The following is a 20,012-nucleotide window of genomic DNA, read 5'->3' as shown; positions in this document are numbered from 1 at the left end:
AGAGGGACCGTATTGTTGAAGAGGAGAGTATGAAACAGACTGGTAAGCTAGAGGAGATACTTGTTAGGAAGGAAAATGTGTTGGGCATTTTGAAAAACTTGAGGATAGACAAGTTCCCCGGGCCTGACGGGATATATCCTAGGATTATGTGGGAAACAAGAGAGGAAATTGAAGAGCCATTGGCAATGATCCTTTCGTCTTCACTGTCAACGGGGATGGTACCAGGGGACAGGAGAGTGGCGAATGTTGTGCCCCTGTTCAAAAAAGGGAATAGGGATAACCCCAGGAATTACAGGCCGGTTAGCCTTACTTCGGTGGTAGGCAAAGTAATGGAAAGGGTACTGAGGGATAGGATTTATGAGTATCTGGAAAGACACTGCTTGATTAGGGACAGCCAGCATGGATTTGTGAGGGGGAAGTCTTGCCTTACAAGTCTTATTGAATTCTTTGAGGAGGTGACCAAGCATGTGGATGAGGGTAGAGCAGTGGATGTAGTGTACATGGATTTTAGTAAGGCATTTGATAAGGTTCCCCATGGTAGGCTTATGCGGAAAGTCAGGAGGCATGGGATAGTGGGGAATTTGGCCAGTTGGATCGAGAACTGGCTAACCGGTCGAAGTCAGAGAGTGGTGGTAGTATGGTAAATATTCAGTCTGGAGCCCAGTTACAAGTGGAGTTCCGCAGGGATCAGTTCTGAGTCCTCTGCTGTTTGTAATTTTTATTAATGACTTGGAAGAGGGAGTCGAAAGGTGGGTCAGTAAATTTGCAGATGATACGAAGATTGGTGGAGTTGTGGATAGTGAGGAGGGCTGTTGTTGGCTGCAAAGGGACTTAGATATGATGCAGAGCTGGGCTGAGGAGTGGCAGATGGAGTTCAACCCTGTCAAGTGTGAGGTTGTCCATTTTGGAAGGACAAATAAGAATGCGGAATACAGGGTAAACGGTAGGGTTCTCAGTAAGGTGGAGGAGCAGAGGGATCTTGGGGTCTATGTTCATAGATCTTTGAAAGTTGCCACTCAGGTGGATAGAGCTTGTAAGAAGGCCTATGGTGTATCAGCGTTCATTAGCAGAGGGATTGAATTCAAGGGTTGTGAGGTGATGTATAAGACCTTGGTAAGGCCACCTTTGGAGTACTGTGTGCAGTTCTGGTCGCCTCATTTTAAGAAAGATGTGGAAGCTTTGGAGAGGGTGCAGAGGAGATTTACCAGGATGTTGCCTGGAATGGAGAATAGGTCGTACGCGGATAGGTTGAGAGTGCTAGGCCTTTTCTCATTGGAACGGCGAAGGATGAGGGGTGACTTGATAGAGGTTTATAAGATGATCAGGGGAATAGATAGAGTAGACAGTCAGAGACATTTTCCCCGGGTACAACAGAGTGTTATAAGGGGACATAAATTTAAGGTGAAGGGTGGTAGGTATAGGGGGGATGTCAGGGTTAGGTTCTTTACCCAGAGAGTGGTGGGGGCATGGAATGCGCTGCCTGTGGGAGTGGCAGAGTCAGCATCATTGGTAACCTTTAAGTGGCAATTGGATAGGTACATGGATGGGTGCTTAAGCTAGGACAAATGTTTGGCACAACATCATGGGCTGAAGGGCTTGTTCTGTGCTGTATTGTTCTATGTTCTATAATTTCTGGGCCAATAGTTTTGAAAGGACAAGTGCATGTGAATAAACCAAACTTGTAGGTGACAGGGATTGAGCAGTAGAGTGGGATTGACTGGGCTGCCCTGTTTGGAAGAGAGAGGTAGATATAGTCTCAGTGGGCTGAATGATCTTCTCTCTGTAAATGGCACCATGTTTCTATGATTATTAAGTAATCTCAGCTTCTGAGAAAGTGTGTCAATTTGTACAAGTTTAAATTTCTTCGGTTTGAAAGTCTATGTTTAGCAAAGATCATTTACATCAATTTCCAATACCTCTGCCATTGTTGAGATGGTTGTACACAAATTTGTCACTTCCAACCATCTTCACCATGGACTCAATAAACATTTGTCAGCCTCAATGGCACAGTATTCTCTGCACTGGTAAAGGTCCTATACCCGCACCATCGTCTCAGTGAACACAGCATTGGTGAGAGCACATCCTGGGTATTGTACAGTTTTTGGTGACCTGGCTGAAAGCTATATTTGCATTTGACACAGTTCAGAGACTGTTCACTTACCTGATTCCTAGTATGGAGGACTTGTTTTCGGAAGAAAGATTGAGCAGATGGGACTATTCTCATTGGGGTTTAGTAGAATGAGAGGTGATCTTATTGGAATGTTTCTGAGGAGGCTGGAGTTGGTGGATGCTGAGAGGAAATCTCCCCTTGTGGGGAATCTAGTATTGGCGGGGGGGGGGGGGGCGGGGGGGAGGGGGTGTGGTGACACACTTTAAATATATAGGCTCTCCCATTTATTCATAAAATCATGAGGGGCATAAATAGGCTAAATAGACAAGGTCTTTTCCCTGGGTGGGGAGTTCTGAACTAGACGGCATAGGTTTAGGTTGAGAGGGGAAAGATTTAAAAGGGACCTAAGGGACAACATTTTCATGCAGAGTGTGATGCGTGTATGGAATGAGCTGCCAGAGGAAGTGGTGGAGGAATAGAACCCTGCTTCTATTCCTGATGAAGGGCTTTTGCCCGAAACGTCGATTTTCCTGCTCCTCGGATGCTGCCTGACCTGCTGTGCTTTTCCAGCACCACTCTGATCTAGACTCAGGTAATCCCCCCCCCCCCCCCCCACCCCGAGCAAGATCGTATCTCACTGCAACGCCAAATCTGCAGTTGATGGATTATTTATTTTTGAGTTAAGATTCTAAACAAAAGGGATAGGACTGAGAAGCGCTTATAAAATCAGGCAGTGTTCGCCCGGGTGAGCAGGTTCGCTGTGTGTATATTATTAAACCGGAGGCGACCCTGCCCCTCCACATAACTAGCTCGAAGGAACTCAGTCTTGTTTGACGAGGTTGGTAGCATCTATATCTCTGCAGGAACCAATGCAACTATTTGCGAGAATGTGCTCAGAGCTGTGGCCACTCATCTGCTGCGGTTTCTGAAGCGACACAAAGACAAGCCTGAGCGAGGGTGTTGTTGATTGCAATGTTTAATATCTCTCTCACACACACACAAAAGCTACATTCGACTCACTTCAGGTTAGCAAAATAGTCCAAACTCGACAGACATCGAGGGGAAAATACAGGGAATAAACACAGGACTTCCCAAGTTAAACAAAAATGTTCCAGTAAAAAAGCATTGAAAAAGTAGTCAAATAATTCATAAATCTTCGTGTACGCTCGGACTGGATGCGGAAGTTCCAGTATTGGAGAGTGTTGCGTGTAAACAATTGGTTGATCTTTAATCTTAAATCCTAAACCCGAACTGAATTTCTTTGTTCGACACATAGTTGCAACAAATTCTCTCTGAAGGTTCTCTCTAATGACATGGCTGTGTGCAGAAAGGGACTGATAGACTCGATTTTGGCCCACACACGGGTCTTTGAAATCTCAATCAGGGTAGGCAAGGGTCTAGAGGTATCATCGCGAGACTATTAATCCAGAAACTCGGCTAACAATCTGGGAGTCTGGATTCGGCTTTCTCAATGGTTGATGGTGGAATTTGAATTCAGTAAAAATTCTGGAATTAAGTGACTCATGATAACCATGAATCCATTGTTAATTGTCAGTGGAAAACCCCCCATCTGAATCATTAAGGTCCTTTGGGGATGGAATCTGCCAAGCTTACCTGGTCTGGCTTACATGTTAGGCTGAAGGGTGACCTTAGAGGTTTCTAAAATCATGAGGGGCATGGATAAGGTAAATATACAAGATATTTTTTCCCCAGGGTGGGGGAGTCCAGAACTAGAGGGCATAGGTTTAGGGTGAGAGGGGAAAGATATAAAAGAGACCTAAGGGGCAATTTTTTCAGGCAAAGAGTAGTGCGTATGAGGAATGAGCTGCCAGAGAAAGTGGAGGCTGGTACAATTACAACATGTAAAAGGCATCTGGATGGGTAGATGAATAGGAAGGGTTTAGAGGGATATGGACAAGTGCTGGCAAATGGGACTAGATTAATTTAGGATGTCTGGTCAGGGGGCAAGTTGAACTGAAGGGTCTGTTTTTATGCTGTACATGGCTATGACTCCATGACATGTGACTCCAGACCCACAGCAATGTGGCTGACTCTAACTGCCTTCTGGGCAATGAATGCTGGCCTGGCCAGCGATGCCCACATCCTGTGAATAAATAATACTTTAAAAATTGGTTTCTATTCCATTTGCATCTGGATGGGTAGATGAATAGGAAGGGTTTAGAGGGATATGGACAAGTGCTGGCAAATGGGACTAGATTAATTTAGGATGTCTGGTCAGGGGGCAAGTTGAACTGAAGGGTCTGTTTTTGTGCTGTACATGGCTATGACTCCATGACATGTGACTCCAGACCGACAGCAATGTGGCTGACTCTAACTGCCCTCTGGCCAGCGATGCCCACATCCTGTGAATAAATAATACTTTAAAAATTGGTTTCTATTCCATTTGGGAGGCTGTGGTCACAGTCAGATTGGAAGAAGTCAGATGGGTTTCCTCCGGGTGCTCCGGTTTCCTCCCACAGTCCAAAAGATGTGCAGGGTCAGGTGAATTGGCCATGCTAAATTGTCCGTAGTGTTAGGTAAGGGGTAAATGTAGGGGTATGGGTGGGTTTCGCTTCGGCGGGTCGGTGTGGACTTGTTGGGCCGAAGGGCCTGTTTCTACACTGTAATCTAATCTAATCTAATCTAATCTAAGTTTAAGTCCTCCTTTGCACAGCTGAACCCCACCCCCAACTCCCCACTCAGCTACTCTGCTCATGGGGATGAAACTGGTGGCTTTGGCAAGACTGGATCACCAGGACACCGATAGAGAGCCCAGCTTTCATCCTCCAATTTCAACCGGGCGTTTGGGAAAAGTATCAAAAAGATACCAGGTGAAACTGTAGCTTCATCCTTGTGGGTTGAAGTGTTGCAGAACACAGATATTGAAAAAAGGACAAGTTTACATTTAGATCAGTCGCCACTTTTTAATATCTTCCCAAACGCAGGACGTGTCACGTATTAGTTTCTGTCAGCTACAGCAATGTTCTAAACAATGAAAGGGGCAATTTGAATGGGTGTTGTGCAAAATAAAAAGGCACGCTAAAGTACGTAGTCACTCCTGTGCAGCATCATTTATCTCTCAGAAGGTTTGATAATCCACGGATGGATCACACACATTTTCCGGAAAGAACCTGGAACATGGAAAGATGTCATAATTTAATCAATGTGTTCATGCAGTAACAAAGTGAGCCAGAAACCCATATCCCAGGCACAGTAGCATGAGCCAGACCCTGGGTTTCTAACCCCGAGAAGGATAAATGACAAACTGTATCTGCAACTTCGAGAGTGGCTCACTTTATACAAGGTGTCCCCTGCAAAATGATGCTTCAATTAAAAGGATGGTCACTTTTCACTGGTACATAAGATGGTCACATCAATTTACTGGTGCCTTGATTAATATTTCAGGGAATTTAATTTTAATCCTATTCTTCCATAAAATTCCAATAAAAAGCGATGATCATCGAAGCTATTGGGTTGTTTAGAAATCAATTTGATTCATTAATATCCTTCACAGAAGGAAATCTGCCATCCTTACATTGTCTGTCCAACTTACCTGCCTCTCAAAGGCCAGCAAGACATTACTAATCAAACCACTGTGCAGAAGTGGAAGAAGGGAAACAATTGGGTAGAAGGCTGGCAATCTACCTGGACCCTGCAAATTACAAAGATACAGCCAGCCCAATTCACATTGCAACATTTTTCTGACTGACAACTGGATCTTATGCCAATTTTTTTCACTTATAATTTTCACTTTTTCACTCGTAATTTAACACTTATCGCAGTATTTATAATAAAATACACACAGAGTCATGGAGATGTACACCATGGAAACAAACCCTTTGGTCCATGCCAACCAGATATCCTAAATTAATCTAGTCCCATTTGCCAGCACTTAGCCCATATTCCTGTTCATATATCCAGGCTGGTGCCTTTTAAAAGCTGTAATTGTACCATCCTCCACCACTTCTCCTAGCAGCTCATTCCATACCCTCTGCATGAAAACATTGCCCCTGAGATTCCTTTAAATCTTCCCCTGTCACCTTAAATTTATGCCTTCTAGTTTTGGACACCTCGACCCTGGGAAAAAGACCTTGTTTATTTACCCTATCCATGCCCCTCATTATTTTATAAACCTATCCCAGTCTATTTGGCCATTCCCTACAGCTCAAACCTCCAATCCTGACAATATGCTTGTAAATCTGTTATTAACCCTTTCAAGTTTAACAACATATTTCCCAAAGCAGGGAGGCCAGAATTTAAAATGGCCTACCTAATGTCCTTTACAGCCACAACATGACATCCCAACTCCTACATTGAATGCAAAGATCAATAAAGAAAGCAATCAATCCATCAATTTAGACAGAAGTCTCACATTCTACCCAACCAACAGTCTGATATAAGCATACCCACAGAGTCATACCTTGGGGTGGGGGTGGGGGTGGGGGGGCAGGGGGTGGTGAGGAGACAGCACGGTGGCTCAGTGGTTAGCACTGGTGCCTTATAGTGCCAGGGACCCGGGTTTGATTCCCGGCTTGGAAAACTATCTGTGTGGAGTTTGCACGTTCTCCCCGTGTCTGCATGGGTTTCCTCAAGGTGCTCTGGAAGAACTCAGACCAACCAGAACTGGTGAAACATATTTGACTATATACTCACCTACCTACAAATGTAGAAGCATCTGTAAGTCCATAAGACTATAAGATATAGGAATAGAATTAGGCCATTCGATCCATTGACTCTGTTCCACTATTCAATCTTGGCTGATAAGTCCATTGGTACGAGAAGACCAAGTCCTGCCTTCTCACTGAGGACTACCTTCATTATGTTGTTCATGACTGTCACTGTGCTAAATGTGATAGATTCAGAAAATGTCTAGTAAACAAAACTAAGTCTCACTCAGGCTTTTAAATCATCATCATGAGGTACCAGCAAGACAACTGTATTCACTAGTTGGTACCCTCAAAGCCCAGCATGTCCCTCACTCCCATCAAGCCAATGGATCAATTTTGGTTCAATCAGGACTGTAGGAAAGTATTCAAGGAGCAGTATCAGGTATATTTACAAATGAAGTACCAGCCTGGTGACTCTGCAACATAGGACTATTGCATAGCATGCTAAATAGCTGAAGCAGCATGTTATAGGTTGAGTGAAGTATCTCACAATCAACAGATCAGATTGAATTCTTCAGTTCTGTGACACTGAGGTGTGAATGGTGGTGGAGAATTAATTGGGTGCATGGTCTCCACAACCATTCCCAACCTCAGTAATGGGAGAGACCAACACTTGGTGCAAAAGAAACACGGCTGAAGCATTTGCAAATATTTTCAACCAGAAATGCCAAGAGAATGATCCATTTTGACTTCTTTGAGATGTCAAATATTACAGATCTTCATCCAATTCAATTCAATATAGATGACAGCATGAAATGGCTGAAGACATTAATACAACAATAAAGACAAAATTGTTATTGATCCTGGCAACATCTGAGAGAAATTCTGAAGACCTATGCTTCAGGCTAGATCCATCCCTAGCAAAGCTCCTCCACTACAGCTACAACATTGTGGAATTGTACAGCTACATTCCGTCTACAAATAACAGAAGGAATCTAATCCAGCAAATAACTACCTGCTCTCAATCATCAGCAGAGTTACAAAAGGTGTCATTGACAAGAGATTCTAACTATCTTTCTTGACATTGAATGACATTGCCATCACACAATCTCCCACTGTCAACATCCTGGGTATTGTTGTTAACTAGAGCCTTAACTGGACAAGCCATATAAGCGCCATGGCTACCCCTACATCTGATTCCCCAAAACCTGCCACTACCGACAGAACAGAAGTCAGGAGTGTATTGCAATATTATCCCTTTGCCTAGATGAGTGCAGTTCCAACAACACACAAGAAGCTCAACCACCTCCAGGACAAAGCAGCCTTCTTGACTAGCATTGCATCCACCACATTAAAACTTTCACTGCCTTCAGTTCTAACCACATTGACAGGAATATGTGTCATTTTCTGCAATACACCAAAGCTGCTTCAACAACTCCTTCCTAAATGGAGGCCATTACCACATAGAAGAATAAGGGCAGCAGATGCATGGGAACACTATCTTACAGAAATCCCCTCCAAGTCACATAATGACTTGACTTAAAATTATACAGGCTGACCACTGTATCCGCGGGTCTGGTTTCCGCAGTCTCTGTTACCTGCAGTTTTCCATGGGCCGAACACATTACAGAAAGCATTCCAGAACCAAGGACCAGGGGGCTGCCGGGAAGGTAAATTTCCCATTTAAATGAATTGGTTCATGATGATTCATGGTTTTGGGTTTTGCGGTAGGTCTTGGAACGTATCCCTGCGGTTATGGGGGGACTACTATATTGTCATTCTTCACTGTGAGTGCATCAAAATCCTAGAATTTCCTCCCTAAAGTTGTGCTTAAGTCTAGTAGCTAATCTCAGAACAGTTAAGTTAGCTTCTGGGGTTGAGAATATTTTTCAATCTTTAATAAAGATTTTTAAATGGCTAAATTATTTCACAAAGAAAACATAATTACAAACAGCCAACATAGGTTTCAGACAAGAGATTATGCTTGATAAGTCTGACAGAACTCTTTGAGGAGGTGATAGATATGACCTATTGGAGAAATATATAAAAGTATTCATGTGGTGTACATGAACTATCAGAAATCTTTTGACAAAGTAATACATTGAATGGAGGTAATAGGGTTAGGGTGTTGTCACTGCTTTAGTAATCCAGAGCCCCAGGCTGATGTTCTGTGCACATGGATTTGAATTTATAATAGGTAAAATTTGAATTCAATAGAATCTGGAATTTTAAAAAAAGTGATTGACATAAAAACTGATTCACTGACAGGAACTTCCACTCAGTGAAGGAAATCTACCCTCCTTACTCAGTCACATGACTCCAGGCCAACAAAATTTGGCTGGCTCTTAATTGCCCTCTCAAATGGCCAAGAAAGATAATCAGCTCAGCGGCAATCAGAAATGAGCTACAAATGTCAACCTTGCCAGTGATACCTATATTCCATGCAAGAATTTAAAAAAAAGGACTCCTCAAGAAGATTTTAAATAATATGGAGTTTAGGAAGGTAGCAAATTGAGATCAAAGCCTATTGGAAGGGAAGATCCAAATAAAAGGAGTAAGCAGTTTCCTAGGGAATTTGGAACAGTTAACACTGGGGAAGGGGGAGTCTTCTTGATCCTATATAAATTCTTCTGATTTCAACCATCTACCTTACTATTTACTTAAGTTGAAATAAACTGTCGAAACTTATTTTTCTACTACAACCTGAGCTCAACTTTGTCCCATTTATCAGTAAAGCAGCATACTTCTACTACCCTATTCTAATTATATCAATTTCCAACAAATCTCAAGGGCTTTACAATTTAAATATATTTTTATATCTTGATAGGTTGACTTCACAGACATACTCATGTTTCATATCCTGGACTTCTTCCCATACTGAACTCCAACTTGTCTAATACTCTGCAACCCACAACCTGTTCTTATTGATCTCAATCATCTCCATCTTTCAATGCATTGAATTCAAAATTCTCAATCTAATTTTAAAATTTAATTTGGAACTTTTGTGGTCACTTTCTGCTTTATATTTAGTTTACATCCCAATAATCTCAGACATTGAGTTCTTGTATACTCCCTTTCCTCAGCATTGTTAATTGCCATCACAGATTTAGTTATCGAGGTCCCATCTCAGGAACTCCCACTCCAAATCTCTTTGTCTTACTCCTTCCCTTTTAAAATCCTCAATACCTATCTTTTAGACTATACATTTGATCAGTTAACTATCACTCAGTGAAGAACATTGTGATATTTTATGGTGTTACAAGCACTTTACAATTAAAATTGTTAAATGGGTATATAGAGTCTATTTGACTCATTCTTAAGTAATCACAAAGCTTGACATATTTTGCTGCACTAATAGTATATTTATGCAATACTAAGATCATAACTTGTGCCATAGTAACTTGGTTCTTTCCTTCATTGAAGTATAGTACATACTTGTTAAAGGTATCTGTTTTGTGGTCTTCTATCTTCTTCAGCAATTGGTCTATAATGAATTAAGAAATATGTTAATGTAAGAAGCAGCAATTATTTTTCTTGAATATATTATGCTGTCATAGCTGATGTAGGCTTTGAAATGTCCCCTGCCAATAAAAGAAATGGCTAGATTATAGAACAATTATGACTTATAGTTAGATATAGAAAATTTGTTCAATAAAGTTAGTGACTGATGTATTTCATGTATTTTAAATACTTATGTCATAATTTAGTAAATATCTTTATGAAAACTGAATTAAGTATTGGCATAGGTCTATTCCTGAAATATTTAAATAGGAATAATGGAACAGTGAATTTAAGTGAATATTTTCTGAAATAAATATATCTGTTTAATTAATATAAAACAACTAGAAATAAATACACTAAAAACTCAACTTAAACTCATTAATGGACCACTGATGTCTCTGGTCTCTGCCAATCTATTCGTCAGTGCACAGCTCAAAGTCTTGTTACTTCAGTTTAACAATGGCATTTGAGCTTAAGATAGGAATTGAAAGTCAGGATTCCTATGTGCTTTAATAAAAACTTAATCTAAACATCTGACAGTCTACCATCAACATTTCTAACAGACTATGAAATATTGAACACTGCAAAAACAAAATCTGAATAAGTATATGATTTCTACACAGCAAAACAGACTGAGAACATCAGAGATCCCATGAAAGAGAGCCCATCAGAGAGCCCATATTTTGCCCTTGTGGCTGGGTGAAGGGAAGGTGATTTAGTTTGGTTGTGGAACACAGTTGGCAAGAGTTGAACAATGAGTTATGAGAATAGATATTATGGAGTTTCATTTGAACACCGTTGAAATGAACAGCAGTATGTAACAAACGTTTCCTCCCAAGGTTAGATGAATTAGATTTAATAGGGTTTGTGGAATGATTGATGAAGTAAATGCTTTTCTTTTTCTGTGCATTATTTTTGGTCTTGTGAATCCTAACTCTAAAGTACATTCCTATATTCATCATTATCCTGACTCTATATTTCTATATTAATCATTCACCATCACTAAGTGCATTTTTTCTATCTTAGTTCTCTATAAGAATTTATAATATTAAAAAAACACAATTAGGTTCTTTCTTAAACTTATCAGATCCAGTTAAACACACTTGCAACTACAATCTGTTCTGTACGAAGTCCCATTCATTCATCAGTTCTGTCCTTGCTACCTCCATTACCTCTACTTTTCAATGCACTGAATTCAAAATCCATGCCATCATTTTAAAATTTCTTGTAGGACTTTTGTGGTCACTTCCAGTCCTGTACTTACTTTACATCCTAATAACGTCTGACATTGGGCTCTTGTACATTTCCCTTCCTAAGCAGTTTTAGTTGGATTAAGAGCATTTAGGTGATTAAGTCCTATACCAGGAACTTCCACTTTAAGTCTTTGTGCTTTGCTACTTCCCTAATTGGCTTTAAAACCTTCCTCAAAATCTTTCTTCATGATTGTTGCCTTCTAAATTGTAACCTCTCAGTGAGTCTGCTCAATACCAAAACAGACTCGAAACTCCAACTTAATCAATGTCTTAATATATCCCTGTTTTCTATGCAAAGTCCTTATAAAGCCTAGCAAGATAATTTACAATCTTTCTGTCAAAATCACTATGTTTCTTCCCTTTATTAAAAGTCTTCTGGGTATTATTAATCGTTCTAAAATATGCTACTTCATCTTGCACGAATAGATTTGAGGTTTTGTTTTAAAACAGGGTATTTGAAATGATTTTTAAAAATCATTTTTAAACAATGTGGTGTATGAGAACTGAAAACTGTAAACAAGATAGATATTATCTGTAATCAAAACGGCAAGTACTGGAACTAATCAGCAAGTCAGTCAATATCTGGCACAAGAGAAACACTTAATGTTTAAGTCAATGATTTCTAATTAGATATTTTTCAACTGAATCAATTTTAATTTGAAATGTGTTTATTAATTAATGGGAAGTGGGCATTTCACAAGGAGCTATAATTCATTGCCTGTCGCAATTGCTTTTCAGAAGGTGACAATGAGCATCTAAAACTGATGCTATAATGTAGAAGGACTCCAAAGGTGATTTTAGGTGTGGATTTCCAGGATTTGGATTCAGCACTGATGAACGAATGTCAAACTAGCCACCATGTAGATTTCCGAGGTCCCTGCGTTTTAAGGGCTTCTGGAATCAGAGGTCAATAATTCCGTCTTGCTGATCAGCGTGTGCGGACCCTCTGAGAGGATGCTTAGAGACCTATTTCTAACTCAGAATCATTTGGGACTTCGAAGGAAATTTATTGGTGTTGGCCCCGCCATGATTCAGCTGCCCTTGATATTCTGGGTAGTGATAGTCGTTGGGTTTGAATGGTGCTGTTGAATCTTTAATGAGTTGTTTCAGTGAATCCTGACCGTGATACATAATGCTGCTACGTTGCACTCATTGAAGAAGGAACTCTGTGGTTCTGTGAATGCACGCTTAAAGTGGCGGATTGGCTGCCAATCACCTCGTTGTACAAGTGAGCTGTTGGAGTCTTAATGGGTCGAATGGTCTCTTCCTGTGCCATCGGGTTCTTAGCTTATGTGGGTTACCTGCGACTTCCCTTTTTATTGTTTCCAAAACTTATGTCCATCAGCTGTCAGCTTTGATCCCTCTCCAAGACATAACACTTCACGATTTGGAGATGCCGGCGTTGAACTGGGGTGTACAAAGTTAAAAATCACACAGCACCAGGTCCCTTTTTATTGTTTCCAAAACTTATGTCCATCAGCTGTCAGCTTTGATCCCTCTCCAAGACATAACACTTCACGATTTGGAGATGCCGGTGTTGGACTGGGGTGTACAAAGTTAAAAATCACACAGCACCAGGTTATAGTCCAACAGGTTTAATTGGAAGCACACTATCTTTCGGAGCCTCCTCCTCCTCTCCCCTCCCTCTCCTTTCACCCACCCCAGGGCGAATTAGACCAGAGAATTCTCCAGTGCTGCTTTTATAAAATGTGCATTCAGGTGATATCACCTGATGAAGGAGCGTCGCTCCAAAAGCTAGTGCTTCCAATTAAACCTGTTGGACTGTAACCTGGTGTTGTGTGATTTTTTAACGTTATAACACTTCATAGAATTCTTTACCGGGCTAAGCTAATTAAAGAATTCCACTCTGTGCTTTCCTAACACCATAGAGATGGAACTCCTTGTGCAGTATAGCCATTTCCACCCGCAGCCAACTTGTCTATTTAATAGTCGCTATGTTGCCTTTCTCAGAGATGTGGCAAGATGTTACATCAAAGCGACTCTCTCGTGTTGCAAACCGGATTGTCTTTTTATTGTGAACGAACCAAGCGTAACACCGACCTCTTTCTGAACTGATGCTGACAGCGTCTCCGGCGTGGCCCTGGAAAACAAATACAGCTTAGTAGGCGCGCATTTCAATCAGGTTCGATTTAATAGCTACAAGGTTAAGTTGGCAATTTTTCTGAAATGAGAAAGATTTGAAAAATGTACTTCTGCAATAAGCAATGGAGACACAGGTCAGTGCGAGGAGCAGCAGGACGGCGGCGCCAGTCAGAGGAGCCCAGATAATAAGGTGGCAGCTCATTGGAACTTCGGTGTTCCCTGAAATGAAACAGAACAGGGAACTTATGTAAACACAGCACATGACTTGTTACGTGAATGCCAAGGCAAATGTGCCGAAAATTCACACACGGTTGAGCGAGCAAATAAAAATTTCGATAAATAGAATAATAGTTTAGAGAGAATGATTGGATTTAACATTGGAAATTACCGTAAGATGCCCAGGAAGAACAGGAGTAAACATATACAGTTAGAAACCCGATAGTCCAGGATATTAGAAGTGAATTATACACCAGAAGCAGACGCTGCCTGTTCTCAGCTTCAGGCAGAACCCCCCCACCCTGCCCCCGATCAGTTTGATAAATTTAGACAAATTACCCCGGCTATTCTGGCGGGTAAAATTCACACAAAGTGACAGAAATTTCCAGCATTTAGACACGGATTAACCTCCTTCCGCCATTAACTTAATTATATCTTCCAACTGAAATGTTAAATTCAAACCCGCTGTGTTTAAACCTTTAACTGTGCATCTTGTTGGATAGGAATTCATTGCGGAATTCCATTGTTAAGTGTACAGAGAAACCCATTGCAGTGATGTTCGTCCCGTTGGAGATTCACACTTAAAACCATGAGCTTTGTGTGAAAGGGGTGGCGATGCTCCCACAGTCAAATCTAGCGCAGGGTTTGATGATCTTGAAGGTGGTTGCGGTATAATTAGACAAAGGGTCAGTTAGACTCGAAACGTCAGCTCTTTCCTCTCCTTACAGATGCTGCCAGACCTGCTGAGATTTTCCAGCATTTTCTCTTTTGGCGATATGATTAGAATCATGATTAGAACGATTGAGGCACTAAATTTCCCAAGGATCCGGCGCCAGGATACATGGTTATACAGCAAGATACTTTCCCCTGAAATCGGACCGGCTTTCACTGGTCTGGAATTACCCTCTGCCAGGGTTAACGGGAACTCCAGCGCCTGCTTTGAGCTGAAGGCGTGTGAACTGTTAAACTGGGCGCCACCACTGACCGCGTGAACGCCCAGGGCGAATTCTGAGAGATTACCACCTTTCAAGAAGCGGCAACGCTTTCTTCAGGGAATAGTGGGTAGGGGCGAGGGACTGAACTGATAAAGTTACACATCAGAGGAGCACCCGCAACAAGCAAGCAGAGCGGGAGGAGGAAGAGAGAGAGAGAGAGAGAGAGACGCTCGTCTCTCACTCCACCAAAGTTTCACTTTACCTTTGGGGTTAAGAATGGTGCTGACCCTGTTCAGAGATAAGATCAGAGTGGTGCTGGAAAAGCACAGCAGGTCAGGCAGCATCCGAGGAGCAGGAAAATCGACGTTTCGGGCAAAGGCCCTTCATCCTGAACCGTCGGTTTTCCTGCTCCTCGTATTCTGCCTGACCTGCTGTGCTTTTCCAGCACCACACTCACCGCTGTCTCCTCCAGGGTAATTAGACGTGGGTCCGGCCAGCGACACCCACACGCTAAGGACTGATTCCAAAATAAATAAAAACGTTTTGAACGATTGGGTGATTTCCTCCTTCCATACTCCCCTCCCCCACCCACCCCCAAGGGATTTCTGGAAACTAATGATTCGTCGTGAGAAATGTTTGAGATGTGATGCTTCGCATTTTAAGGGGTTTTTAAATACAGTCGATATTTGGTGCACAGAGATAGACAAAACAAGGAAACAATGCTGGATTATTGTGGGAAAGGATGATAATGGTGGTCTGAATGGCCTCTGTCCGGCGACAGGAGGATCCATCAAACTGGCATTGAGCCGGACACAGTGTCTGAATCAGAGGAACCAGGGCTTGAAAGGTGCCTCTGGAGACTGTTCTGAAAGTTCGCGTCGCCTTGATCGTGTGACCCACCTTGACGAGTACCTCTTTGAGTTGAATGACATTGAGTAGACCCTTTGCTGTCCTGCGTAGTCGGTTTTGCTTGCGTCGTGGAGGGCACGGTGGTTGGTTTTGGTGTAGTTTTAACCTCTGGATTTAACCAACCAAAATTAAAAAGAGACGTGCGTTTAATAATAGCTTTTAAAAAAAAACTATAGTAATGAAAATGAGCATAAATCGAAGTAATCTATTAAAATATTAAAATGTCCGGCTGTACCCACGGGTGGTGAAATATTAAAGGGAAAATTTACTAAAGTAGAATTAGCCGTGGGGTTATAATCAATAATTTAACCTTACTGACCTTCAAAATACAGCTCAATGCCATCCCCAAAACGCATGGCCATGTTCTTGACCATGAAACAGTAATACTTCCCCGCGTCTTCTTTCTGAAAATTCTTGACCGTCAGGGACACTTTGGTGGATGACTTCGCTGCATTGTATTTGTCGGATTCGGTCAGAGCTTTCACTTTTCCCGCGCCTGTTACATACAGCAAGAACTTCGGCTTGGAACCCTGGGGCTGTTGGAACCAATATACCCCCTCATCTGCGTTCAATGAACACATTACATCAGCGATTCCCCCTTTTTTCACCACTTTGTTTTCCGATAAAAGCGGTAGGACGGTGCCTATGTTAAAACACAAACAAATTAACATCAGAGTGGTGTTTAATTTGGGGTGGGGGAGGGCGCGGTGGGCAGCTTTGAAAGCAGGAGACAGTGAGGACTGCAGATGCTGGAGATCAGAGTCGAGGGTGTGGTGCTGGTCAGGCAGCATCCGAGGAGCGGGAGAATCGACGTTTCGGGCAAAACCTCTTCACTCATTCTGAAGAAATAAAAAAAGGACTCAAAATTTTAACTCCAGAGATGCTGCCAGACCTGCTGAATTTCTGCATCATTCCCTGTGCTGGTGAATCCATCTCAAAATCCACTCCCTAATCAAGAGACATGGGGCTTTCTGAACCTGAAACATGTTCATATTAGTGGCTACAAACCAAATGGAAATAGATTGCCTTTTACGTTGGCGTTGTGAACAGAGTCGTTGTGGGATAACTCGTCCCCACATAACTGACCAACGAATTTTCCAGGGAGGGCGTTAGAAACATACAGCGCTACATGTTTTAGTTTTGGAATGAAATCCGGAGAAATTAGCACATAGCGATTTTTTTTATGAAAAAGGCGACTATTTCGATTAAAGCCTCTAATTGCATTAAATACATGAATCGAAGTAAAATGTTTTGTTCACTCCCACCACACACAGACACAAACACATTCATCCATCTGTTTCAATTCGAAAAGTATGCATTTTCCTTCTGCAAATAGCCGAATATCTTTAATCTTTGCGAGACAAGTAAGAGAATATAAATCATTCAATATTATTGCTCACTTATCAGTTGGGTCGCGAGGAGGAATCCAAGAATTTTCATGATGGGTTCAAGGCACTTGCGTGTAAGGTCGATGTTTACCAAAGAGTGGAACTTCTGCAACAACCCGTGAGTGCACCGCATCAGGACGTGAGGTCATTACCTCCGCAGGCGTATCGATATATTTTGTTTAACAAGTACCTTCAATGAACATTCATGTCCAATGAGTTTCAGTCTCCCATTGGAAATGAAATGAAATACAAATATCTGGGATTCGCTGGATCTCAAACAGTGGCACTGTGTTAGGCCTTCAGGGATTAGTGTAATTGATACATGACTTTATTGAGTTACAAATTGTTTTCTGTCAGGTCACAAAGGATATGTGAAAGACATACCTCAAGCATCCGTTAAATTGACGTTGGTTTTAACAATACGTAAGCAGATTGAAACTGCCCTTCATCTATTACATTAGTGCACATACAGGGTTTGGAACAGACAAAATACTTTAGAAAATCTTATTTTTCCTATGCATCTGTGAGATGTATACCACTTAAAGTGAGGTCTCCTTGATTTGGACTCTTTGACTGGGGTATTGCTTGGACCATATCTCATTCGATGTCTGTGTGGGTGATGGTTCAGTTCAATCCACATGTGTGACATTTTTGAAACATTTGGGCATTGCCTGAAATGGTAATTTGACTGCAATTTCCGGAACCAACTGAAACGGCTGCCTGAACATACAGCACCGGTGGGTGACAGGTGACTGCAGCAATGTGCCTTGGATGTACAGATAAGATTAACATTCAGATTACTTACAGTGCGGAAACAGGCCCTTCAGCCCAACAAGTCCACACCGACCCTCCGAAGAGCAACCCACCCAGACCCATTCCCCTATATTTACCCCTTCACCTAACACTACGGGCAATTTAGCATGGCCAATTCACCCAACCTGCACATTTTAGACTGTGGGCTTTTCTTTTTAATTGAAGAGTAATATTTAATACTTTTTTTTGTTTCTGAAGGACCAGCTGCTGGTTTAAAACCAAACCACCATCAAACAAATGAGAATTGTTCACCAGCGAGCTGAGACCTTCAAACTAGCCGATGTCATATACAGCACATTCACAATACGGTGCAAACATGTGGATTTCCATGTGTCCATAATCCATTCTAAGGAGCAATAGCTTCGGTTCGATGGGCTATTTACCCTCTGCAATAATTGTCAATAAAGGCTTCATATTTAACCGTGAAATTGAATTAAAGGGGGACCACACCTTCCAATGTACATAATCAGGTTGTCTGGCCCAGTCCACAATCAAAGAGGGAAGAAAGAAGATTATATGAAATATGTCGGGGAATTCAACCTCTTCACCATTCTTGCAAATATTCCTAAGAAGACACAACTTTTCATGAGAAATATAGGTTAACTGCAGTACCTTCATTTATAGAACATAGAACAATACAGCGCAGAACAGGACATTCAGCCCTCGATGTTGCGCCGAACTGTGAACTAATCTAAGCCAATCCCCGTACACTATTCCATCATTACCATGTGCTTATCCAAGGACTGTTTAAACCTCCCTAATGTGGCTGAGTTAACTACATTGGCAGGCAGGGCATTACCACCCTCTGACATCTGTCTTAAACCTATCACACCTCAATTTGCAGCTATGCCCCCCTGTCATTCATGTATGGTGTGCCTGTCGATCTCCAGTGTCACGGAGTTAGAACTGATAACTTCATTATTTTTCTCCGCCTGCCACAAGGAATATTGTCAGGAAGCAAGATTATCATCAATATAACAACTAGAGGTGGCCCCGCGCACCTTGTTAGAGGTATAAAACTACGGCTCTTGTCAAAAATGGTGCTGAATATATTGCCCTGATCATATTTTGAATCAATGATTTCAGTTAACAACAATTAGATCCCCTACAGTGTGGAAACAGGCCCTTCGGCCCAACCAGTCCACACCGACCCTCCGAAGAGTAACCCAAGCAGACCCACTTCCCTCTGACTAATGCACTTAACACTATGGGGCAAGTTAGCATGGCTAATTCATCTTTGGACTGTTGGAGGGAACCCACACACTGAATATGCAAACTCCACACAGACAGTTGCCCGAGGCTGGAATCGAACCTGAGATCCTAGTGCTGTGAGGGAAGCGGTGCTAACCACTGAGCCACCGTGCCGCCCTTGGTGTATGCGAGACTTCAATATTCCCCACACAGCAACCGCCCGTTTTACCAGATTGCCATTGTTTCCATCCTCTGCATGTCCTGCTTAGCTTAGCCTCTGCTGCATGCTCCAATACTGCTTCATTTATCGATGCCACATTTTCTTTAATTTGTTTAAAATGAATTGCTTAATTAGATTTACAGATCCTCCCCCCCCCCCCCCCATACTTGGCAGGAGTTTGTATCGAGTGACTTCATTGTTGTTATCTCCTCAATAAAAAAACCTTGCCCCAATTCCAAGATTTCTACCAGATTTCAAAGGAATTACATTTATGGCTCTGATCAATTTATTTTGTCAAATTGGGTGAGTAGTTTCCTATTACCCGTGATAAATTGAAATGCATGTACTTTCATAATGTTTGCATTTCATGTAAAATATCAAATTCAAGGAGGTCTTGTCGCACTTTGCGTAGTGTCCCCACCTCTCAATCTGGAGTCCATAACCTGATGGGCAAGGAAACTACATTAACATAGAACATAGAACAGTACAGCACAGAACAGGCCCTTCAGCCCACGATGTTGTGCCGACCATTGATCCTCATGTATGCACCCTCAAATTTCTGTGACCATATGCATGTCCAGGAGGCTCTTAAATGTCCCCAGTGACATCGCTTCCACAACTGCTGCTGGCAATGCATTCCATGCTCTCACAACTCTCTGTGTAAAGAACCTGCCTCTGACATCCCCTCAATACTTTCCTCTAACCAGCTTAAAACTATGACCCGTGTTAGTCATTTCTGCCCTGGGAAATAGTCTCTGGCTATCGA

The 20,012-nt window shown here is 42.0% G+C and overlaps 1 protein-coding gene across 3 annotated transcripts in view; it reads right to left on the bottom strand.

Annotated features, from left to right (window-relative positions):
- Positions 1 to 17,720, bottom strand: part of cd8a (CD8a molecule) — a 26,836-nt gene extending 9,116 nt beyond the window's left edge. The window contains exons 1-8 of one of the 3 annotated variants that reach the window (XM_043703658.1): positions 17,035 to 17,716; positions 15,954 to 16,277; positions 15,626 to 15,742; positions 13,683 to 13,793; positions 13,533 to 13,572; positions 10,153 to 10,201; positions 4,733 to 5,241; positions 4,441 to 4,445 (exon numbers count right to left, since the gene is read on the bottom strand). In XM_043703658.1, coding sequence (XP_043559593.1) covers positions 10,156 to 10,201; positions 13,533 to 13,572; positions 13,683 to 13,793; positions 15,626 to 15,742; positions 15,954 to 16,277; positions 17,035 to 17,155 — 759 coding nt within the window. In that variant the 5' untranslated portion in view covers positions 17,156 to 17,716 and the 3' untranslated portion in view covers positions 4,441 to 4,445; positions 4,733 to 5,241; positions 10,153 to 10,155. Of the gene's footprint in view, positions 1 to 4,440; positions 4,446 to 4,732; positions 5,242 to 10,152; positions 10,202 to 13,532; positions 13,573 to 13,682; positions 13,794 to 15,625; positions 15,743 to 15,953; positions 16,278 to 17,034 lie in introns of all 3 variants that reach the window. The other 2 variants (XM_043703745.1, XM_043703568.1) reach the window with 2 other exon arrangements.
- Positions 17,721 to 20,012: the final 2,292 nt, after the last annotated feature.

Source organism: Chiloscyllium plagiosum, chromosome 1, assembly GCF_004010195.1.
Source record: "Chiloscyllium plagiosum isolate BGI_BamShark_2017 chromosome 1, ASM401019v2, whole genome shotgun sequence".
In the NCBI taxonomy this organism is placed as follows: Eukaryota; Metazoa; Chordata; class Chondrichthyes; order Orectolobiformes; family Hemiscylliidae; genus Chiloscyllium; species Chiloscyllium plagiosum.
Note: the sequence above shows the minus strand (reverse complement) of the source record. Positions and strands in the feature narration are given on the sequence as shown.